The 25,361-nt window shown below is 43.9% G+C and overlaps 1 protein-coding gene across 5 annotated transcripts in view; it reads right to left on the reverse strand.

The window, feature by feature from the left end:
* TJP1 (tight junction protein 1) overlaps positions 1 to 25,361 on the reverse strand; it is a 736,246-nt gene that overhangs the window by 209,364 nt on the left and 501,521 nt on the right. For 3 of the 5 annotated variants that reach the window (XM_078684928.1, XM_078684927.1, XM_078684925.1), the window contains exons 19-20: positions 19,416 to 19,769; positions 18,921 to 19,172 (exon numbers count right to left, since the gene is read on the reverse strand). In XM_078684928.1, coding sequence (XP_078541054.1) covers positions 18,921 to 19,172; positions 19,416 to 19,769 — 606 coding nt within the window. The remainder of the gene's footprint in view (positions 1 to 18,920; positions 19,173 to 19,415; positions 19,770 to 25,361) is intronic. The other 2 variants (XM_078684930.1, XM_078684929.1) reach the window with 1 other exon arrangement.

Here is a 25,361-nt window from a genome sequence, read left to right on the forward strand (position 1 = left end):
GACTCTGCAGCTCTACATGCCAAGAACAGATGCATACTGGTAAGTAACATTTTCCGTTCGAGGCATACGAGCTGCAGATCGTACACTTTTGCATCGATTGTGCAGCAGTGTCTCCCCTAGCGGTGGTCGCTTGTATCCGTTGCAGTATTTTGAAAAAGTGTTCTAAGGACAGCTTGGCCTACTGCAGCTTGCTACTTGGCTTGCACATCAACACAAAAGTGTTTAGTGAAGGTGTGTATTGTAGACCATGTTGCTGCCTTGCATATGTCTCCTAGTGGTATATTTCCTAAGAAAGCCATAGAGGCTCCTAGTTTGCGAGTGGAGTGTGCTCTAGGAGGAACCGTTAGTGAACGTTTAGCTTTCTGATAGCATATCTGTATACACTTCACAATCCATCTGGCAATTCCCCACTTAGAGATGGGGTTGCCCTTGTGTGGGGGAGAGAAAGATACAAATAATTGTTTTGTCTTTCTGAAGGACTTAGTCCTATCTGTGTAGTATAATAGGGCTCCTATAACATCTAAGGTGTGTAAAGCCCTTTCTGGAACAGAGTCTGGGTTTTGGAAAAACACAGGTAGCTCTACTGATTGGTTAAGATGAAAAGGAGTGATAACCTTTGGCAGGAATTTTGGATCCAGCCTATGAACCACTTTGTTAGGATGTATTTGAAAAAATGGTTCTTGTATTGTGAATGCTTGTATTTCACTAACTCTTCTGAGAGAGGTGATGGCAACAAGGAAGGCAGTTTTCCATGTTAGGAATTGCAATTCACACTTGTGTAAAGGCTCGAAAGGGGGTCCCATAACTCTTGTAAGGACAACGTTCAGGTTCCATACCGGAGCAGGTGGTAACCCAGGTGGGATTATTCTTTTTAATCCTTCCATAAATGCTTTGATTGCAGGTAATCTGAAGAGAGATAGATGTTGTCTATTCTGTAAATATGCTGCAATCGCTGCCAGATGCGGGCGTATGGAAGAATAAGCTAGATTGGACCTTTGTAGGTGTAGAAGGTAACAAATGATATTTTGGATGGAAGCATCCAGTCGATCAATGTGATTATTGTTACAATATATTGCAAACCTTTTCCACTTAGCGGCATAACATGCTCTGGTAGTGGGTTTTCTAGCTTCTTTAATTATGTTCATACAGTATGGTGGCAGTTTTAAGTAACCAAACTCTAAGACTTCAGGAGCCAGATCGCCAAATTCAGTTGGCTTGGATTTGGGTGTCTTATTTCTCCATGGTTCTGTGTTAACAGGGAGGGCGTGAGCCGTAATTTTTGGTGTGGAGCCTGTGAGAGATCTAGTCGTGTGGTGAACCACGGCTGACGTGCCCATGTGGGAGCTACTAGTATTAGTTTGAGAGACTGTTGTCTGAGTTTGCGCACTACTAATGGAATGAGTGGGAGAGGCGGAAAAGCGTACGCAAATCTGCCTGACCAGTTCATCCATATCGCATTCCCCTCCGACCGTGGGTGTGGAAACCTGGCGGCGAAGGTTGGGCATTTTGCATTTTCGTGGGTGGAAAACAGATCTATCTGTGGATGCCCCCACAATTGGAAGAATGGTTGAAGGACTTGTGGATGTATTTCCCATTCGTGAATCTGTTGTGACTGTCGACTTAACAGATCCGCTATCTGATTGTGAATTCTTGGAAGGTGTTCTACAGTCAGGTGTATGTTTTGAGGAATGGCCCATCTCCAAATGTTCTGCGCAAGCTGGGACAGTTGTAGCGAGTGTGTCCCCCCCCTGTTTTTGTATATAGTACATGGCTGTCATATTGTCCGTCCGGATTAAGATAGCTTTGTTTTGTACTTGCAATTGAAACGTCTTTAGTGCTAGGAAAATTGCTAGCAGCTCTAGATAGTTGATATGGAACATTTTTTGTTGGTTGTTCCATTGGCCTTGTGTCGTATAGTGTAAGAGATGGGCTCCCAATCCCGTGAGGGATGCGTCTGTTGTGAGCACCACCTGTGGAACTGGCTCTAGGAACGGCCGTCCTCTTGTCAAGTTTTTGGTGTTCCACCATTGCAGAGAGCGATATGTACGGCGGTCTACCAACACCAGGTCTGTGAGCTGACCTTGAGCCTGATTCCACTGTTGTGCTAGACATTCTTGTATTGGGCGCATTTGCAGTCTTGCATGTGGAACTATGAAGATGCAAGACACCATCATGCCTATTAGTCTCATGAACACTCTTGGCTTGGAGAGACTGCTGGTGTTGAAAAACGGAGACTAAGGTCTGAATGCTCTGTATCCTGGCCGGACTGGGATACACTAGAGCTTTAGATGTGTCTATGGTAGCTCCTAGATACTGATGAACGTGCAAAGGCTCTAGGTGCGACTTGGTGTAGTTTATGGTAAACCCTAAGTCGTGCAGTGTTTGAATTGTTTGCTTTATTTTATTGGACACATTGAGTGAATGATTTTGCTTTTATGAGCCAGTCGTCGAGATTAGGGAAGACATGTATCTGTTGTCTCCTCACTTAAATGGACAGTAGCAACTCATTTCCTTGAAAAACGACATCATATTAGACAATTGCGGGCTTGTATCCTGGAAATAGTCCCCAAAGTTGAAGGTCCTCTAAACAAGAACTTACTTAAGCAAGAAAACCATTGGATTTATCATCTCAATAGCCTGAAACCAAATGGGTTAAATGATCGTATTGAATTTTTATGTTACTTGTACATTTTTGAACGTTTAGCACTGCATACTGCTTAATATTTCTTCTTATGTTTAATATTTCTTCTTATGTTTCAACCTTATTCAATCCAGTTAGTAACTGACTATTTCTATATGTTCCATGGACGCTGGCAATAGAACGACTAGATTGATTCTAACATCTCAGTCAGACGCCTAGTGTAATGAACTCGGTGGTAAATAAAGTTAGGTTTTTAAAAAAAAGTGTAGACCTCATCGCCCATGCGCGTAACGCGCTTAGCGTAAACACCCGATTCATGCTAGCCCTGTAACACACACCGAACGAAGACCGGGAGGAGAAAAGACCCCGCGCTACTAGCACCCGCAAGGTGAGACTGATAACACGAAAGAAAGAGCGAGTTAGTAAAGACGCTTAGCAAGCCGGCGGGCGGCCAACCATAAAGCACTCTTCTGTTAACAACCCAAGCGCGATAAAGGCGATTGAATGTTAGAGAATAAAGCAGACTGTAACATCACCATCTGCTTAATCACGAATCCCACGCTAGCGACAGATTTATCTTCAAGCATGAAAATCCGAGAGTTAAAACAGCTATTAACTAACGCACAGAGGCCGCGCGTAAACGATTATATTTAACATGCACTGGGACTGATAGAGGACTCTTTATTAAGAATGTTTATTTGTGCATTCCAGATTTTCCCCGATGAAGGTGCAAGGGGCACCACAATGCATTGGAATCCCATTAATATGCTTTATATAATTAAAATCGTTTGGAATATGTGATTAAAAACATACCAAGATGAAATGAATTAAATGAACTTTGATGCAACGACACACGAATTTCACAGCGAAATTATTTAATGTAAACCTTTTTGCTGAATTTTGTTCAGCCCCAACACCTGTGCCAAGGGTGAGAGTCCTATGGATCAATAGGTCTGCTACACTTTCAATTATCAGTTACACTCCTGGAGGGGAGTGATACCCTCGAGCACGGATTAAGCTCAATACAACATAAGGCGGTGCACATCACGAAACCTTAAGCTAAGTTGCATTTACCCCCCACTGGGAAGGAGCACGCCTCACAACTAAGATGCAGTACGACGACATAACTCATTCAACAGACATAAGAGCTGAGACATTCGCATTCACTGCCGAAGCCAGTGAGAGAATTTATTCACTAATACAAACAGAAACATCTGAACACACTTTCGTCAAAAACAAGGAACAACAAATAAAACATTTACTTTACCTAACGAGAAAATAAATCAACCAGCGGCTACATGCCAGCACCATGGTGAAATATCATAAGGCTCAACGAATACCCAGAGGCCTTCGAATTTCCCTGAGGCCATCTCTATGTACAAACTCAAAGCCTTTTACTGAACGGTGGTACGCCATCTTGAATAAGTGCAGCCTAGACCTCATCTTATTTATAATCGAAGAATTATACAAGATACTGGAGGAGTTAACCATTGAGATCAACAACACCACAGAAGAACTAAAGAAAGTAGTTTCGGAGGATGAATTAAAAATTTGTTTAGAGGACATCAATAACCAACTAACTAAACACACCCAGGAAGTGAACGAAAGAAAGCTGAGAAAATACAAGAGGGATACTCTTGATTAAAACTGCAAGAAGTATACACTTGGGCGGAGGTCTACGCTAAAAGACGCCAAACTAAAACCTACACGTCACAAACAGATTCATCATCCACAGATGGTGAAAGACAAACCTCACAAGAAGGACGCACTCGCAGAATCCAAGCAGTACCAGAAAAAGCTGGTCCTTCAACATCAGTGCCTTTTTTAGAAGAAGGCCCAACAGAAACAGAAGACCCCGGAGGGGACGCAGGAAAAACCAAAGAAAAGGGGCCGTCCCTCACGAGGAATGCGACGTCCAAGAAAGAAAAATCGAAGAAACATTAACAGACACCAAGAACTTGGTCATTAACATCTCTGATGAAAGGTTAAGTAAAGCCCAAATTGAGACACTTCAAAAGGGAATGTCATATGTACCCATTGCACATACGAACAAGTTGGAACTTGATGTAAGTCTTTAAATTAACTCGCAAAATAAGACTGCGACATTTCTTCGACAAAGTAGTTACCGATCATAGACCAAAACCTGAGGATGAACTAAGAGGCTTGAAAACCAGCAGCACATACATGCCGCCTACCAGCCATAAAACCATAGATCTGTTTGAAGAACTTTGCAAACAAGACATAAACAAAATCAACACCAACAAAAAAAGTAAAAGGAAGAATATGACCAACAAGGAACACGGCATAATAGGAGCTATAGCCAGGAATGATAAAATCACTTGCCAGAAGGCAGACAAAGGAGGGGCAATGGTAATACTAAACACATCCTATTATGAAACTGTAGTTAAAGAACACATAGAAGATGAACAGTTATACATGGAAATTGATTTCAACCCCACTGAAGAAATACGAAAAACCTTACAAACTATCTTACAAAAAGCGGTAGACAGAGGTACCATCACTGAAAAAAACAGAAGATATCTCACACAAGACAGCCCGAGGAGTCCCAGTTTATATATGGTACCAAAGGTACACAAAGATTTGCATAAACCACCGTGCCGCCCTATCGTGTCCACAAAAATGAGCATTCATGAACCAGTGGGAAAATGTCTAGATAAGTACATGCAACCGCTGGTATTGAAATCACAATCATACATTAGAGACTCGACAGATTTTTTGATTAAACTACAAAAATTAAACATTCACGAAGAAATTGTGATGGCAACAGTTGACGTAAGGGCGTTATATACGTCGATACCTCACAGAGAAGGTTTGGAAGCCGTAGAGCACGCTCTATTGAACAGCATGTACACACAGGATCTACAAATTTTTCTAATGGAGCTTATGGAATTTACTCTCATGAACAGCTATTTTACATACAACAAAAGGTGGTTCATTCAACGGAGCGGAACTTCCATGGGCAATTGCGCCGCTCCGGCGTACGCAAACCTCTATATGACATAATTTGAGGAACAACACATCTACCAGAATCAACAATGGGCAACACAACTTCTCATGTATGTAAGATTCATCGATGACATCTTCATAGTATGGAAAGGTAACGTTGAATCTTTGGCAAACCAATTGGAAATACTGAACAGAAAAAACGACCGGATTAGCTTCACATGGCAAGTCAGCAGCAGTAGTATCCAATTTTTAGATGAGGAGATTACAAGAGATGGAAACCGATTTCTTACGAACTTGTATCGTAAACCCACGGACAGTAACAATCTTTTAAAGTATGAAAGTCACCACCCTCAAACTCTTAAAACACACCTGCCCTATTCTCAGTTCCTCAGGGTCAGGAGAGTGGTCTCTGAGACACAGGAATGTCCAAAACAAATGAAACTGATGGAGCATAGATTTCTGGATAGGGGATATCCAGAAGCTATTATCAAAACAGCATCAGCGAGGGCACTGGACAAACCCAGAGAAGAACTTCTTACCATCAAGAGTAAGCCAGCGGAACAGAGAATTACATATGTTAGTAAATTTTCAAATGTGAGTTCCCAGTTTACTTCTATAATCAAAAGACATTGGCAGATGCTAAAGTTGGAATCAGACTTCAAAAGAGTATTTGATCAAGAACCGTTGTTCGCTTATACTAGAGGCCGAAATATGGGAGAAATGTTAAAAAAGACAGTAGAAAGTCCACAAATGAACTCATTTAGAGGAACTATCCCGTGTATGAATTGCAGCAACTGCCATAACATAATGAAGGGCAATACCATCTTCCATCCCATGAAAGGACACAAAATTCCAATAAAGGTCAACGCCACATGTAATACCACGAACATAATATATATGCTTAAATGTCCATGTAGGTCAGTTTATGTTGGGCACACGGAGAGAAAGTTGAAGACTAGACTCACGGAGCACAAGAGCAACATAAGAACCTCATTTAAATCAAAGTTGAAGGTCCTCTAAACAAGAAGAACTTACTTAAGCGAGAAAACCATTGGATTTATCATCTCAATAGCTTGAAACCAAATGGGTTAAATGATCGGACTGAATTTTTATGTTACTTGTAAATTTTTGAACGTTTAGCACTGCATACTGCTTAATATTTCTTCTTACGTTTAAAGCACTCTTCTGTTAACAACCCAAGCGCGATAATGGCGATTGAATCTTAGAGAATAAAGCAGACTGTAACATCACCATCTGCTTAATCACGAATCCCGCACTAGCGACAGATTAATCTTCAAGCATGAAAATCCGAGAGTTAAAACAGCTATTAACTAACGCACAGAGGCTGCGCGTAAACGATTATATTTAACATGCACTGGGACTGATAGAGGACTCTTTATTAGGAATGTTTATTTGTACATTCCAGATTTTCCCTGATGAAGGTGCAAGGGGCACCGAAATGCATTGGAATCCCATTAATATGCTTTATACGATTAAAAACGTTTGGAATATGTGATTAAAAACATACCAAGGGAATTAGGGGTAAAAAAATCTGGAATGTTTCAGCATGTTTTTAAGTGTTTATGGTTGATGCTTTCTCTCATCTATCTGTCTGAAGAGGTACCATTGCCAGATGTTTCAATGGGATCCCCGAAAGGCACTCAGGGCGCTCTATCTTTCCACCCTATCAACCTATTCCTTGTATTAGAACACAGTAGCACACTAAACACGAATTCAAGACACGGTAATCTTATAGAAACCATTGTAGTAGAAGTTCACATGAGACAGAACCTAACCAGCGAAACGATTCGACCACTCAAACTCAATATCCACTTAATATCCTATGGTTTAATTTTCGCCGCTGTATCACCAGAACAAGAGCGAAAAACTAATAACCAATGACCCGCAACTCCTCTATCACGGAGGGCCTTAATATTGTTTCACTCAACGTTAAAGGTCTCAATCACCCGGTCAAGAGGAGAAAAGTTCTGGAGTACCTGACAAAATCCAAGGGTGACATCCTCCTCTTACAGGAGACTAAACTATCAAAAGATGACGCTGAATTCATAAGTCAACATTGGATCTCACACATTCTTTGCTCTCCAGCAGTTAGCAAAAAGCGAGGTGTGCTCACACTAATAGCTAAGAAATCCAACATCCCTGTAGTATCGCACACTCACGATGATGATGGCCGCTTCATCATGGCACACCTTCAGAGAAACGAAGATCATATCCATGTCATGAACATATACGGTCCCAATACAGACGATCCAGAATTCTGGGACTCATTGGCCCCGACCTTAGATTGTGTACCTCAGGGAGAATTACTGATTGTAGGAGGTGACTTTAACCTCCCCCTAGACCCTATAACTGACCGTCACTCTAACTGCTCCTACCACCCAACCCGCTCGCATGCTAGCTTGCACCGCATATGTTCCAGATTCAACTTACACGACTCGTGGAGACTCCAACACCCTGACGGCCGCGATTACACCTTTTACTCACCTCCTCACAATTCCTACTCAAGGATAGATTATATTCTCATCAATAGCCCCTTTACACACCTCATAGAGGAAACCAATATTGCCCCCAAGTTGATCTCAGACCACTCAAGCGTTCAGACCAAACTAGTAGGTTCCAGATCCATTCTCCCCCCTAAAAGGTGGAGGTTCAACGACGAAATATTTTCTGAACCAGAAAACAAGCAAAAGATAGAGACTGCCATCCTAGACTACCTCAACCTAAATGACACCCAGGAATCGAACATTGCGACTGTATGGGAGGCACTTAAGGCCACCCTGAGGGGTGTTATCATAGGAATTCGTGCTCATGCTAACAAAAAATTAAACAAAGAATTGACCACTCTGGAAGATAAATTAAAAAACTAGAAACCGCTCATATAGCAGATCTCCAAAACTCTCTGATTTTAAACGAGCTCACTAAGCTAAAATACGAATACAACTCGATTCTCAGTAGAAGAGCGGGGGTCTGGGTCAATAAGTTCAAGGCTCTGAGAACGTGTGAAGGTAACAGAGCTGGAAAGATCTTAGCGTCATATCTAAAACATAAAAAAAAACAATTCAACATCACTTCAGTTAAAGATAGTAGCAATGTCATCCAAACCAAACAGGACCTAATTCTCCATACCTTTAAGTCATTCTATCAAGACCTGTATAAAAATAACCTGACCTTTGATTCGGAAGAATGTAACAGGTACCTAAACTCATTAGGTCTCCCTAAACTCAACGACACTGACAAAGCCACACTGAATTCCCCACTCACCCTACAAGAGGTTTCAGCGTCCATTAAAACCCTTAAATGCAACAAGGCACCAGGCCCTGATGGCTTCTCAGCCAGCTTCTACAAAGAACTCACAAACTCTCTGAGCCCGACTCTTTTAAAGCTATTTAAGTCCTTTAGCGTAACAAAAGGTATAACCACATCAATGAGTGAAGCTACCATTATAGTCATCCCTAAAGAAGGCAAAGACCCACTGTTGACCAAAAATTAGAGGCCAATATCCCTAATCAACTTAGACTGCAAGATATACGCAAAGATTCTCGCCACACGACTAAACTCGCAACTACCAAAGTTGATTAGTACATCACAAGTAGGCTTCATGAAACAACGCATGTCTAACGATAATACTAGAATACTCTGCCACGTCATTGAAAAAGCCAGACTACTCGCAGGCCCCGCAGTGGCTATTACTCTCGACGCAGAGAAGGCGTTCGACAGAGTATCCTGGCTTTTCCTTAAGAGCTGTATGTCCGTCTTTAATCTTGGGGAAACATTCACTGATTTGGTAATGGCCCTATATCTTTCACCATCCGCACGCATTGCTATAAACGGTTCATTATCGGACCCTTTTTCTCTAGAGCAAGGGACGAGGCAGGGGTGCCCCCTTTCCCCTTCGCTCTTCCTCTTAGCAATGGAACCCCTCATAACTAATATAAAAAAACAACGAATACATCAAGGGAGTGAAATTTGGAGATACGTGCGTCAAACTGACCGCCTATGCGGACGATATCCTGATTATGACAGAATCACCAGACACCTCCATCCCTGCACTAATGAATACCATTGACAGATACTCCACACACTCGGGATACAAACTCAATCGGGATAAGTCGGAGGTCAAGCCACTCAATATTTTAACCCCCAAAGAGGTATTGGGAAATTCAGGGCTTTGCTGGCAAACAGAATTTGTGAAATACCTTGGTATTGAATTCGGTGACTCCCTTGTGGAGACTCTCCAACGGAATGAAAAGTTAACCTTAAACAAAATCAAGACCCACTTAGATGGTTGGTCCCCTCGCTTCATTACTTGGTGGGGAAGAGTGGAGACCATCAAAATGATGATATCACCACTAGTTAACTACCTCATATCTATGCTCCCTCTAACTCTTACACCTGACTTCTACCACAAACTAGACATGAGTATTTCAAACTTCCTTTGGAATGGGGAAAAAGGCTAGAATCAGCATAAAAAAGCTCCGCTTAGATAAAACCGCTGGGGGGGTCAACTTACCAGATTTCAAAAGATATGAAACTGCCTTTCTAGCCAAACAAGGAGCCCACTGGCTCTCACCATCGTCTGACTATACTCCAGTATGGCTAGAAATCGAAAACGAGATTCTAGAGGGTATTGCCCCTAGCGCGGCTCTCTCTTCTAACCTAAACAAGCTACCCCACTCTAAATCAATCTTCCATATCACCAAATCTGCTCTTCTGAAGTTTGACAGAACCCTAGAAAACAGCATTCGGGGCTCACGTTGGGAATCCTTATGGAACAACCGCAACATTTTGTACAAAGGTAAACCCCTACACATAGCTTCATGGATCAAAAAAGGCATACTGTTCCCATATCAACTATTTGCGGGGTCATACTCTATTCCATTCAGAGACCTACAAACCAAATACGACCTCGAACCAATTGAATTTTATAACTTCCTAAACGTAAAAACAGCACTGTCCAAAGCCAAACTCTCCCGAACACCACCCTCCCTTCCATCAAACCTAGCCAAAATTAACAGGCTTGGACACCAGGTTTCCTACCTCTATAGACTAAGTCGCCCCCAACAATCTAGCCTCATTGCTCCAATCACGCAATTCTGGAACAACCTTGCGTCCAGGCCAATCACAGAAGTAGATTGGACCAATACATGGGTATCCTGTACGAGACACAAAATCAGCCCCACACTTTCTCAGACAAAATATTGGCTCCTACACAAGGCCTTCTGGACCCCGGCGCGATTATTTGCACACAACATTACCTCAGACGCCTTCTGCTGGAAATGCAAACGTGCGGAGGGAGACTTACCTCACATTATCCTAGACTGTGACTGTGTAACACATTTTTGGGAGAAGATATTCGAGTTTATATCAAAACTATTCCATATCACACCAACCAAAGAGCTCCCCTACTTAGTTTTTGGATTCACCCAGGACCCTTCCCTTGAAGCAGACGATAAGGCCTTACTTGATCTCCTCCTCACTGCGGCGATCAAGACTGTCCTTAATAACTGGAAAGATACCAACAAGGCCAACTTCGCAGGGTGGTTAAATTGGATAATCAGCTTACGCGGTGCAGATAATATCGCACTTCAACAGACACCGTGGCGCCCGCCCACGAGAAAACTGTGGTTAACCCTTGATAACTACTTCACGACACATAAGCCACCTTAGGTACCCTTTTCCTTAATACTAGTGGTATATAATATCTGTTACTGAATGTTTACTGATTATGCGATGCATGCTCTGCTGCCTCCAGCGAGATATTGGTTACTGTACTCTTGAATTGTCATTGACTATTGTTGAAACATACCGTGTAGCACTTGTAAATTGTGGATTTCTGAACATATTTGTACTACTGGATTTACTCATTGTTTGTTACTGCTGAAACAACCAATAAAACTTATTGAACATAAAAAAAAACATACCAAGACGAAATGAATTAAATGAACTTTGATGCAACGACACACGAATTTCACAGCAAAATTATTTAATGTTAACCTTTTTGTTGAATTTTGTTCAGCCCCAACACCTGTGCCAAGGGTGAGAGACCTATGGATCAATAGGTCTGCTACACTTTGAGTCTTCTGAGATGTGCCGCTACTACTGCTAAGCACTTTGTGAACGCTTGTGATGCTGTTGTGACCCCGAATGGAAGGACTTTGAACTGATAGTGCTGTCCTTGTATGACAAACCTTAAATACTTCCTGTGAGCAGGATGTAGAGAAATGTGAAAGTAGGTGTCCTTTAGGTCTAGTGTTGAAAGAAAATCGCCTTGTTGTAGTAGTGGGAGTACTTGTTGCAAAGTGATCATGTGAAAATGATCTGATTGTATGTAATGGTTGAGGGGCCTGAGGTCGAGAATTGGTCGCAGTGTCCCGTCGTTCTTGGGGACTAGAAAGTACAGGGAGTAAACTCCTGTTCCCTGTTCCTCTAAAGGAACTACATGAATAGCATCCTTTTGTAGAAGTGCTAGAACTTCCTGTTGAAGCAGAGTCATATGGTCTGTAGACATTGGACGCTGCCTGGGTGGTATGGTTGAGGGGGTTGCTGTGAGTTCTAGGCAGTAGCCATGTTGGATAATCTGTCTCACCCACCTGTCTGTTGTGATGGAATTCCAGACAGGTAGGAACTGTGATAATCTGCCCCCCACAGGAGTGGAATGCTGTAGGGGAGGCAGAGGGAAGTCACTGTTTGGGAGTGGAAGAGGAGCGGCTGTTGTTGTTACCTCTACCTCTTCCCTTATTATTATTGCCTCTGTATCCTCCTCTAAAGTAGCCTTTGTTAGAGGAGGTCTGTGTGTGCGTCTTGAAAGATGATGTTGTATCTGCACCGGTTTGCTTAGAGCCTCCTCTATAAAAGGAGCGGCGAAAAGAAGTCTGAGTGGATTGTAATGCACCCATAGACTTAGCTGTGTCTGTATCTTTTTTCATTTTTTCTAGTGTATTAACTACTTCCGGCCCAAACAATTGGTTCTGATTGAAGGGCCGGTTCAAGATGGTAGTCTGTACCTCCATTTTAAACCGTGAAATGCATAACCACGCATGTCGTCTGAGTATAACACTAGTATTGACTGCTCTGGATGCTGTGTCAGCTACATCTAGTGCACATTTAATTGAGGCATTCGATATTAATTTGCCTTCTTGAATGAGCTCTGTTGCCTGATGTTTGTATTGATCTGGGAGGTGCTCCATGAGTTTTTCTAATTGGTCGTAGTGAGCCCTGTCATATTGTGAGAGCAGGGCTTGTGTATTTGCTATGCGCCATATATTTGTAGCCTGCGCAGCAATCCGTTTCCCTGACGCATCAATGACTTTGGATTCTTTGTCAGGTGGGGGCGTATCACCAGAAGTCTGGGAATAAGCTCTTTTCCGTGCATTAGACACTACTAAAGAGTCTAGTAGCAGATGTCCCTTAATATAGACTGGAACAGATGGTGCTGGCCTATATTTCTTTTCTATTCTTGGATTTAACACCCTACAGCGTACCGGGTCTTTAAATATTTCTGGAGCATGTTTAATCATGGGTAGTATTTGCGTAGACCTTTGTGACTGCTCAAATGTATCGAGTAAAAAATCCTCATCAATGGCATCAGAGTGCATTGAAACCCCGTGGTAAAGGGCAGCTCTATTTAAGAGATGATTAAACCCAATACTGTCTTCTGGAGGGGAAGGTTTTGTTGGGTAAGACTGAGGATCAGGAATGTCGGGCACATTGTGTGGTGAGAAACCATATAAATCGTCATCTCTAGGGTATTCTGGATTGACATCTTCATCTACAGGGTATGCATGTGGCTCTGGTATGCCATTACCCCCACCTAGATCATACTCCTTATCAGTGTGGTGTGATGATGCTGGAGATTGAACAGGAGAAACTGTAGGTTCAATGTAAGGAGGGATAGGCGAGGAAGAAGGTGAAGGAGAGGAAGGGTGCATTGGATAAGTTGCACAATCCTTCTTTTTGGCAGGGACCCCAGGTAGAAGTGGTGTGTCTGCTGGTCTCATCTTGTAAGGAGTAGCTTCCACATGTCCAGTTTTTGGATTGATATGGACTTTTACAACCTACTTTGGCGTCGATTTTTTCGGTGCCGATAGGGGTTGTCTTGTGTTTTTTGCTGTAGGAGGCGTTACCGAGTCCCGTGGCAAATATTTCGGTGCCGAAGATGGTTCGGCTTAGTAGGCTTGTTAGAGGACTTAGGTGTCTCTGAATCAGGCCTTGGAGTCTTTGGTACCGAGGTTGGAGATTTTGGAGTGGAGACAGGTCTCGTTGGCCTTGAGGCGTCTGACTCTGGCTTTCCATCTTTATTTTTGGAACCGGAAGGTTTTGGAGCCGGAGCTTTCTGCTGATCCGGTACCGTTTTCGGCACCGATGCATCTTTTGGTTTGGGTGCCGAAGGGTCTTTGGGCACCGAAGGGCGTTTTGGCTTCGGTGTCGAAGGATGAGTGTGCTTCGGTGCCAATGGAAGAGGTGGAATTGGCACATGTGGTTTTGTCGGTGCCCAGGCACTGGAAGGCGTAGTTATTTCGGTCTCGACTGGGCCCCATGGGCGGAGTGCTGACCGTTGCCTTAGGCTTGGGTAGTGTCTGTTGTGCAGGGGCAAGAGTACTCACGGGTTGACGAGATGGAATCGAGTCATCCGAGTCCTCTGCCTCCGATATGATCTGGAGATCAGGCGAGTATTCCTCGGCGACGAGTGGAGCCTCGTCTTCGGAGATGTCTTCGAGTAGATCTTCGCCCTTGGAGATGTCTTCTTCGACGTTCTCCTCCTCGAAGATGGCCTCCGGTGCTGGTGCTGATCTCCTCATCTCTTGTCGACGTGCCCTTCGATCCCGAATGGTCTTTTTTGATTGGAAGGATGCTCAAGCTTTGTTACAGACCTCGTGATGGTCGCTATAAGGGAATTCTGCTCGACATACCGGGCATCTCTTGAATGGAGTTCTGTCCATGAGGCGTAGGCCGCACGGCGCCGATAGGCCCAACGGCCCGCGTCGACGCACCGGAATGTGGCTGATGGTGTCGAAAGTATTCTATTTGATGTTGATAAAGTTTTAAAAAGTTCTTTTGCTTTGAAGTTGCTGGAAAAGTCTTTTCTATCCGGAGTGGAAAACTTTCATCCGAACCCAGTGGCGGAAAAAAACAATCTGAGGATGGAGTCGATGACCATGCGCAGTATTGTCCAAGGGAGGAGTCACCTATCTTGTGACTACAAAGACTTCTTCCAAGTAGACAACAACCTGCAATCATCCGAGGCCAACACCAGGTGGCGATCTATTGCAAAAGTGTACGATCTGCAGCTCATATTCCTCGAACATAACGTTACAGACTTTGGGAGGAAGGTCGAAAGCTGTCAACTGTCGCTGCTCAATCTCCATATAAGGAGGTGGTGGCTGGACAGGTTCAGGTGGAGGACCGTCCTCTGCTGCTGCGACAGAAGAACCTCCTGAAGGGGAATTCTGATCGGAGGATCGATGGCCATGTGCTAGAGCTCGGGATACCAGACTCTTGGGCCCAATCCAGGGCCACAAGAATGACTTGGGCCCGGTCACGCTTGATCTTCTGCAGCACTCCGGGCAGAAGTGGTATAGGCGGAAAGGCGTATAGAATACCGCAACTCCACTCGTGACGAAAAACGTTGCCTAGTGAGTGCCACCTTGGAAATTGCATCGCGCAGAACATCTGAGATTGCGCGTTTTCTTCGGTGGTGAATAGATCTAACCGAGGTTCTCCCCACAGCTGAAAGACACCTTGCACCACCTCAGAGTGAAGACGCCATTTGTGATCCATAAATGCACCGGTGGCTGAGTTTGTCTGCCCTGGCGTTCAGAGAACATGCCAGGTGTTGAACCACCAGTGACATGCCCTGATGTTCCAGCCACTTCCAGAGATGAAGTGCCTCCTGACATATGGTCCACGACCCCACCCAGCCCTGTTTGTTGCAGTGCCACATGGCAGTGGTGTTGCTCCTGAACACCTACACTACTCTTCCTTTGACAGAAGGAAGAAATGCCTTCAGTGCAAGACGGATCGCCCGAAGCTCCAGAAGGTTGATGTGGAGCCCGGACTCTGTGCGCATGGTCTGCTTTGTCGCCAAACAAGCCATCAAAGGGCATGTCCAAAAGTGTAGCTTGGACATCACCCGAAAAGCCAGTGGACCTCAGCCAGGCGTAGAGTCTCAGGGCTACTGACGTTGAAATCGTCCTTTTCAGCAAGTCGGCGGTGTCCCGTCCACATCGTATGGCGAACTTCGTTGCATCTCTCCCTAGAGCAACTGCACGGGAGAGCACTGCCTGGGCCTCCTCAGGGCACTGTGGCAGCACTTGCGTGACTGTGTCCCACACAGAATGGGAGTAAAGGCCCACGAGACATGCAGTGTTCACCTATGGCAGTCCTAAGCTGGAGGAAGAAAAATGTTTCTCCCCAAGATGGTAAGGGGTGCTGGGAGAGGAAAATGGGGTCGGCTGGGCGATGGCGTCGGGCAATCGTCCTGTCCACAGGAGCCCCTGTGGTGAGCTTGGACCAAGTGCCCAAAAGGATGTCCGTGAGGACCTCATTGAATGGCAGCAGGGGCTCTGAAGAGGCTGCTGCCAGTTGAAGCACCCCAGTCAGGAGGTTAGTCCTGACTGCCACCGTAGGAAGCTCAAGGTTTAAGGCCTCAGCTGCCCTATGCAACACCACTGCGTATGATACACCTCCTCCATAGCCAAGGTCTGTAGAGGTGTCCAGACCACAGGCCTCACCCAACTCCTCTCTCCAGTCCAGTTCATCTAACTGGTCTGCCAGAGGGTTCACAGACCCTTCCCAGTCCTCCTCACCCTCCTCTGGTAGCCACTCAGGGCAATAGGGAACACCAGGGGAGAGCAGGGGTACAAAGGTACCGGTCAGCGCCGGTACCGAAGTCGGTGGACGCCAGTCCAGCTCCGTGTCCATGTCGAGGAGGAGGCTGGGGTCGCCGTTGGTTGGGGACACAACCGGTGTCGGAAGGGTGGGGATGTCGCCAATGGACACAGTGCCGGGGGAGGTGTCGTTAGATCGACTGTCGCCGGTGCCGATCCAGATCCAGGCCTGGATCCCAGGGGGCCCTACGGAGCCGAAGTCGCCGACATCGAAGGCCTACAATCCCCAGCCGAGTCTACAGGTCCAGAAGGCGTGCCGCAGAGTCTCGCTGCCCAGAGATGGAATGGAGGGAGTAGCTATGAAGTTGGGCAGGGGTCGCTCCAGCTACTGAAAAGGGAGGGAGGCTCAGAGCAGACTCTACAGGCTCCGCAGGCGGAGCTGGGCGGCTAACTTCTACATCCTGCATTGGCCGACCGACGGGGAGAACGTGAAGAGCGACTATACTTGTTCGCCTTTTATTTGTACTTCAACTTACCCTTAAACGAAGACTTTGACGAAGAGTGGTGGTGATGACTCCTCGACTGGTCCCACGATCTCCCTCTCGACCGGAACCTCGAACAGCGCAGAGCTGACTGCCGGGCCTCCAGAAGCTTTCGGGACCGCTCCCGCAAAGACTTCGGGGCCATGGCCCGGCAGTTGGAGTATGACATTGGGTCGCGGTCACGTTCCAGACACCAGAGGCACAAGAGATGGGGTCCGTCACCGACATCAGCTTGTGGTAGGAGCCACAAAGCTTGAAGCCAGTCCGTCGAGATGACATCACTGTGCACCAGGAGTCGGACAACTCGAAAAGATGTCAACAAAAAGTTGCAAAAGGAGAGTTAAAACTTGACTCGAGGTATCGCTCTCTCCAGATCTGCGCTGGCTAGTGCGGAAAAAGAAAGAACTGACATCAGCGAGCAGGGTCGCCATCTAAGTAGATACCGCAACATCATTTCGGAGAACACAACCGATGCCACCTAACGACGCACAGGGGTACTGCTGAAGAAAAATTCTACGGATCCAACATGGTGGCTGGGGGTAATTCTAAGGTGAGGAATCCATAACTAATAGTCTCTTTCAGATACTGCTAATAAAAAGAAAAATTTGATTTAAAGGTAAAACACATTCATTGCAAAGGCCTGCCTTTATACACGTGTTGCTAAAAAGTCTGCTTTTAGCAATGCTTGACCAAAAGAAAGTTTCATATGCTGGATAAAGTTTGCAAACATATCAAAATAAAGCTTCCATAGCTCCTTGGCATTTCTTGGAATTATAAATGGACATCTGTGTGGACCACCACAAAGTAAGATCACAAATTAAAAATATATAACTCTTAAATGTATTATTCAACAGATTCAAAATCCCACTGTAGTTCATGATCTACATGTTGCATATTAATTAAAATAATTAAAAGCGTGCAAGAAACAACTGATGTTCAGACAACCTTGATTAAAAGACATATTATATTTTGAATTAAAGCTTTCTGGATGCCAACCCAAATTAAACAGAATAATATTTTAAAAATAGTTTGCCAATACCATTTTCTTGATCCTTACCACAGTCTTTTTTACTTTTATTTTTTTCGTTCTAACACTATTATAAGTACTGACTTGAATTTCCTGAGTCAGAGAGATTAAGAACAGCCACACAAAATTCTATGTCTAACAACAAACTCTACACAGTGTCACAACTCTTGAACAAAACATTGAGTATGTTAAAATGAGCCTCTGTAGCTTGTTAGAAAGGGGTTTAGAAATGAAGAGATTACATGTTGATTGTACAGGCCTCTAGGAAATGTGTGCTGGAGCAAGAATGTTCATATCATAGGAATGTTCATTGGATAACAGTTGTAGAAAGCTGCTGACAGAATGTGGTCTTAGATGAACTGTACTCTTCTTGGCACAAATAGTGTTCGGCTTTTAGCAAATGTGTCTACAGTCTTTAAAAGAATCACTGCTAAGTCCTAGACAGTAATTCAATGTCATTTTGTGACAAAAGTGTTATCTTAATAGGAAGACTAAACTGCCCAGCATTGATAGCTGTTAAACCTGCAACATGTCCAACAACTGCCATTTCAAATCAAGTTAGTGTAGCCCAATTTATATGCATGCAAACATATATCTTTTTAAAACAAGAAATGCAATATGGTTAGTGTTGTGCTACGTAGACAATATACAAAAGATATGACAAACAGTGAAAGAAAATACTCACAAAGGATTTCATCACTAAAGCATTAAAGTACATTTTGAGCCATGCAAGCAGAACAAAAAACAATGGTGTCACACCTATTAAAAACATAATCTGCATTTTGCAATTGTTAAAAGATAATGGGATTTGATTTATTGGATTTGATGAAAGTCAAATTGCGTGAATCAAGCATGCATGCAATCAATAAATTAGTGCAACAAAATAGCACAAGTACCTTTGCTGGATCTATGTGCAGGGATAATGACGATGGATCTTGATCCCTTAGCATTACATGAGTTGCCTCAGTGCTTGGTGATCTTAGGGGACCAGCTTGTAGATAGGTGCTGAAAGGAACTGGTTTAGGCTCATCCAACCTAACAGTTACATTTACGTTTGGACTAACAGCAGCTGATGAGTTGGCAGAATTTTCAGAGTTTGATTCAGTCGACTGGGAAGGGTAAGGGGCTGCAGGTAGGACATCTGCTTTCTGTAGAGTGTGTAAAATATTCAGTTCACTTACAGCACTTTACAACTAGCAACCAGTAAAACATAGTTTTATTTAATTTAGTGAGAACTTGCAGTCCTTCAACTAACAAAATCTCACCTGTGCAGGCATTAGTGATGCATTACTTGAACAAGCTAATTGAATATAAAATATAATTCCCTGACAGACAGCCACAAAAATCATCTTAAATCATAAATCTTCCACATCTTAAAAGGTGTTGCTTACCTGTTGAGCGGGTGCAATTTTATAAACAGGAGAGTCCGTTCTAAGAACTGGCTGTGGCTGAGCTTGCGGTGGGTAAGGAGGATATGTTTGGTTTTCATGATGCAGTCCAGATGTATCTTCACGAACGGGTTCAGATGATCGTGTGATGGCAGACTCGGGTGGAGTTCCTGCCTCATCATTAAGGGTTTCATCCAGCTCCTGATCAGTGTAGGCACCACCTTCAGTATCTGTGTCTTCATAGTCTGATGTATGTCTACTGTCTGTGCTATACATGGAATATTCACTACCTGGTGCTGACAAGTAGGACAGACGGTCATCATGCAAATCAAGATCATCTTCCGAGGCTCCATCTGCCTACATTAAACAAACGCAAATTAGAATAAGCAAGAGAAACTTCAGTGACTTCATTTTCAGCTCATACTATACTATAATATCTTTTTTATCAAGGGTGTCAAGTGGCTGAGTACAACAGCAGTGGATGTGCGTAGTAAAAAACTGATAAATTGCATCCATCCAACATTACAGACAAGCTCTCTAGATTAAACAAAACTGTACTAATTGAACCTCAATGAGTAAATTACTAAAGACGTTTTTCATATGCTTTATTTTCAGTAAAATTAACATTGTGTTTAAGTAGGGCTCTTAAGATTCCACCATTCATGGGTCTGTGTAATCTACAATCGATTAAGCATTTCTAATAACTAAAGGATCCACTGTGGGAGAAGCGGATTAGAAATTTTTATAAAATAAAAAATAAAAAGTATCTTTGATGTGTTTTCCAGATTCCAACAGAGATCATCCAAATTGTTCACCACATAAAAGCACTATTGCTCAATGGACTGAAGTATTCTAACCTCTTTGAATAATCCTTATTAAGACAGGAGCCAACCCCCTTAATACTGGTCATCTAATGCTTTCATGTAAAACATTATATGAAACAGAAATCACACTAACTATGAACATGCTTTGCAGCATGCTTCAAAAAAAACTATTCTGGTCAACTAATTTAAACACTTAAGATATGAATATTTCTCTTCTGAAGAACAAGTTACTGACCTTTGGTAACGCCTTATCTGGTAGAGGCTACCTAGCTGCGGATTCCTTACCTTACCTCCAGGAATCAGACTGGATCCAGAAGATTTTCGAGCAGTATCGCTAGGAGAGCAGGGACACTGTGAGGACTGACCACTGGTGTGACAGACTAAGGCCCTGAGAAGGGTGTCCCTTACACCGTAATCTGATAGCAGAGCTGGAGGATAGTAAAGTAATCTGCAGCTAGAGAGAATATCTACTAGATAAGGCATTGCCAAAGGTCAGTAACTTGTTCATCTGATTAAGTCTTCTCGCCACAGATTCCTTACCTTAGAATAGACACCCAAGCAATACCTCCCCGGATGTGGGACTGCGAAGCCAATTAAATCAGAAAATACTACAGAACAGAACAGGAGAAGTACCAGTCATGTTGCACCAGACTGTCAAGGCAGTAGTGTTTGGTGAACTTGTGTAGAGGCCCACGTTACTGCCTGGCAGATGTCCAGGGCCAAACGCTGTGCATTAACACAGTGGTCGTAGCCTTGGCTCTGGTGGAGTGAGCCTTCAAGCCCTCAGGGGGGTTGCATCTTAGCCAATGCATTACAGATATAAATGCATAGAACAATCCATTGCGAGATAGTCTTTTACTGCTCTGCCTTACTTTGTTTCCTCCTACATAGCCCAAGAAGAATTGATCGTCCACCAGGAAGTCTTTTGTGCAGACAAGGTAGATCAACGACGCTCTTTTTGGGTCCAGATGGTGGTGTGTAGGAAAGTGCCCTTTTTGACATGCCCCCCCAACACACAGTCTTTGCCCTAGTACTGATGCTTTTTGACTGATAGTGAACTGGGTCCCTGCTAACCAGGCCCACCAAACACCAGTGCTCTTTCCCTGAATTGTGACCCAATTGGTGAGGACTTTAACACACCGGTCAGTCCCTAGTAAATGGCATCCAGGGCCTGGGCACTAAACAGTACTATGTGCTGCAGCATAGATTCGACCACCCAAATGGGCTCACACAAACTGAATGAAGACCGCCATTGCAGTATGTGTGAAATGGTGCAAACCATTTTGAAAACACGAGATGGCACACGCATTGTGTGCCATGCCAAGATACACTGCATATGAAACATGTAAGTCGCCCCTACAGCAAGTCTTAGAGCCCTACGTCCCCTAGCCCTCCAACGTACCTGCCCAGCTGTTGCTTCCTTCCGGAATATTTCCTGGACCAAGCATGCAGCCAAAACCGGCAACTCCCTTTGAAAACAACAAGAACCCATGCCAAAACAGCACACTGCACCCGGCTGCCTCTGTGCTGCTGTGGGTGTACCTTGTGTGCTAACTTGGATTCCCTTTTGCCCTGAGCATAACCCTAGGAGCTTAGCTCCCACAATCTTGTGGCCTGCCCAAGAGCAGCCACCAACCGACGGACCATAGGTTGTCATGCGGCCTCAGCACTGTGCAGCCGGCCGCCCTAGTGTCGCTGAGGGTCCTTTTTGAGTACATCCTTCACCCAGGGGACCCTTGTTCTAACCCCAGAAACTCAAACCTCAAGACCGTTTACTTACCTGAAAACCAATAACCTAATTATTCTCCATAGGAACGCATTGGCTGTTATCCTCTGAAAAACTTCGAAGTGTTGAGGGTGTTTTTATGGAAACATAAGAAATTGTGTTTTGATAAAAAACCGTTTTACCTACCTTTTATCTAAGAAATGTCCGATTGTGATATCTAGCCATATCACACGAGTAGAAAAAGTAAACCAAAAAGTACCCTTAAAAGTAATCAACAGTAATCCCAATTGTACTTGATTATATTGCAAACCTGTAACAAAAGTCATTGTTCATCCAGCTTGCAAAATCATCAATCTGTCTTGAAAAGTACAATTCTACTTACCTGTACTAAATCCTGCTTTGTTCTAAAAATAAAATACAACACATAAATATTTGTGATGCAAACAATTGGTCTGAATTCAGTCTTTGAGTGTGTAACATCATTTCTTGCCCGAGTGTGTACAATAAATGCTTACAACTACCCTTAGATAAAGGCTTACCGCTCGCCCACACTACCACTGTAAGCCTTTGGGGATTCACTTGACTCTGGGCACACTGTACCTTACTTTGGTATTGTATAAACAGAGCCAGCTTCCTACAGTTGGGTACAAACTTGTAAAACGGTATTGTTGTTTTCCTCTATAGGATAACAATGAACTGTTCAAAAATTGCTCTAAGTGTTGCCTTTTAAAAGACTAAAGTATTGTTTTTTGAAAAACGTAATTTCCTTTTTGCGAAGATCTTGGTCTTAAAATAACCCTTGAACAATGCTTATTTTAATCAGATTGGTGTGGATCCCCTGTTTGCCAGATCTGCTATATTCAAGATGGTTTTCCTGCCTCGCCTCCTCTATCAACTTCAAAACCATCCTTATCTAATACCACCCACCTGGTTAAGACAAATTAATGCAATCCTCTGCTACTTCCTCTGGGGTGGGAGCTCAGCACAGGTGGCCCTAAGAACCTGTTTTCAGTCTACTTACTGTGGTAGAATGGCGACACTAGACGTCCAGGTATATCATGCTGCTACACACCTTATCCGTAGCGACTGGTGGTATGGGAACAGACGAGATCCAGTTTATGCGGTTGAACATTGGTTAATGGACACTGTCACTACATATGATCCTATATGGGGGTCTGATGCTCAAAATCTTTCCACCAGCAACTCGCATGGTATTGTGACTTGGAGGCAAACGTTGCACCGAATGGGGTTGTGGGGTAGACTAACAAAAGTGACTCCCTTCTGGCACAACGACCTTCTACCACAGTTATCAATGTTGTCCGGTTTTGGGGGTTGGGAGGCCATTGCAATTAGCGGCATGGCTCCTGACTACGGAGAATTTCGGCACTTGTACATTCCAGCAGAATGCAGAGAAATTCTGGCAAAAGCAAGAGCGGAGAGCACTGATAGAACGTACAGGATGAAATGGAAGAGATTCTGCTTATGGTGTCAAGAGAATGCCTTACATCCTCTGCGGGCAGAGGCGCATCAGATTATCCCATATTTGCAAAAACTAGCGAAATCGGGATGCGCCCATGCATCTATTAAGGTGCATTTGGCGGCAATTTCACGATACAGGAGAAACTCAGCACGTCCTTCTCTGTGGTCGGAGAGAATTGTGAAGCAATTTATGGAGGGGTTATTTCGAGTCTACCCACCCATCAGGTCTCCACCACCTGTATGGCAACTGAACGTTGTCTTGTCACAACTTATGAAACCGCCATTTGAGCCAATACACAAAGCTGATCTAAAATTCCTCTCCTGGAAGGTGGCTCTTTTAATAGCTCTAACATCAGCCAGAAGGGTAGGATAAATACAAGCCCTTACAACGCAAGAGCCATTTCTCCAATTCAGGGAAGACAGATTAGTCCTCAGAACGAATCCAAGATTCATTCCTAAAGTACCAACAGCTTTCCATTTAAATGAGCCCTTAATCTTGAAAAGATTTTTTCCTCAACCATCGACGGTGGCGGAAAGGACTCTCCACACTCTGGATGTCCAGCGTTGCCTGCAGTTCTATTTGCAAAGGACAAAGTCGTTTAGAAAGTCTACACAATTGTTTGTGGCGTTTAGTGCCCCCAGAAAAGGTTTCCCATTGTCAAAACGAGGAATCTCAAGATGGATCTCAAGTGCTATCCACTTCTGTCACCAAGCAGCGGGAAAGCCATTGACTGCACGTGTTCGTGCGCATTCCACAAGAGCGGTGTCAACCTCAACTGCTCTATTTTCAGGCGTCTCCATACAGGACATCTGCAGAGCAGCCACCTGGAGGAGTATGCATACCTTCACCAGGCATTACTGCCTAGATGCTCATGCAAGGAGCGATGTAGCAGTGGGACAAGCAGTGCTGCGGAACCTTTTCAATAACGGTGAGCCTCTTTCTCATCCCTCCTTCCTTTCTTGGGTAAGGAAAGCACATTTTATTGTTGATTGATATTGGATATGTCATTGAGAGGCAATATGTCTATGTATATATTGATATGGTTACTACTATGTGCAAGTATCATGTGTTGCCTGTTAATGAAAACAAGGTGACAAAGACAAAATGTGCTATAATTTACTGCTCGCTATTCTGATTCAGGTATGTGAATCTATGAAAGCTCCAATACTGAAGTAAGAAAACAAGTTACTTACCTGTAACTGTAGTTCTCCAGTATTGGAAGCTTTCATGTTATGTTATGTTATGTTATGTTATGTTATGTTATGTTATGTTATTCAGAATTTGTTAAGCGCACGGTCACCCGAAGGTTTCATGGCGCTGAGGGGAGACAGATGGTAAGGAAGTGGTCTAACCGTGCGCTTGCTTGAATAACCAGGTCTTCAGATCACCCCTGAATTTCACCAGGTTAGTACAGGACCGGAGAGGCAGGGGGAAGCTGTTCCAGGTCTTTGGGGCAAGATAGGCGAATCGACATCCTCCAAGTCGTTTTTTTTTGTACAGTGGCAGCTTAAGGAGAGACTGATGGGCAGAGCGAAGGTTCCGATTTGGTTCATATTTATTTATTAGATGATTAATGAACCTGGGGCTTTTGCCGTGGAGTGCTTTATGAACCAGGCAGCCTACTTTAAATGTGATCCGGTACTCAATAGGAAGCCAATGAAGAGAGGCTAGCAGGGGTTTCGCCGAAGTCCTTCGATTACTTTTGAATATTAACCTCGCAGCTTGATTTTGGACGATCTGTAGTCGTCTGGATAGAGTGAGGGGGAGGCCCAGATATAATGAGTTCGAGAAATCAAGGCGAGAGAGAACCAAGGCGATCACCACTTGGATGAGGGCAGAGTGTGTCAAAAGGTGGGCAATTTTTCTGATCTTTCGAAGTTGAAAGAGGCTGGAGGAGATCACTGTTCCTACCTGATTTT

The sequence above is a fragment of the Lissotriton helveticus genome, chromosome 3_2 (assembly GCF_964261635.1).
Source record: "Lissotriton helveticus chromosome 3_2, aLisHel1.1, whole genome shotgun sequence".
Taxonomy (NCBI): domain Eukaryota; kingdom Metazoa; phylum Chordata; class Amphibia; order Caudata; family Salamandridae; genus Lissotriton; species Lissotriton helveticus.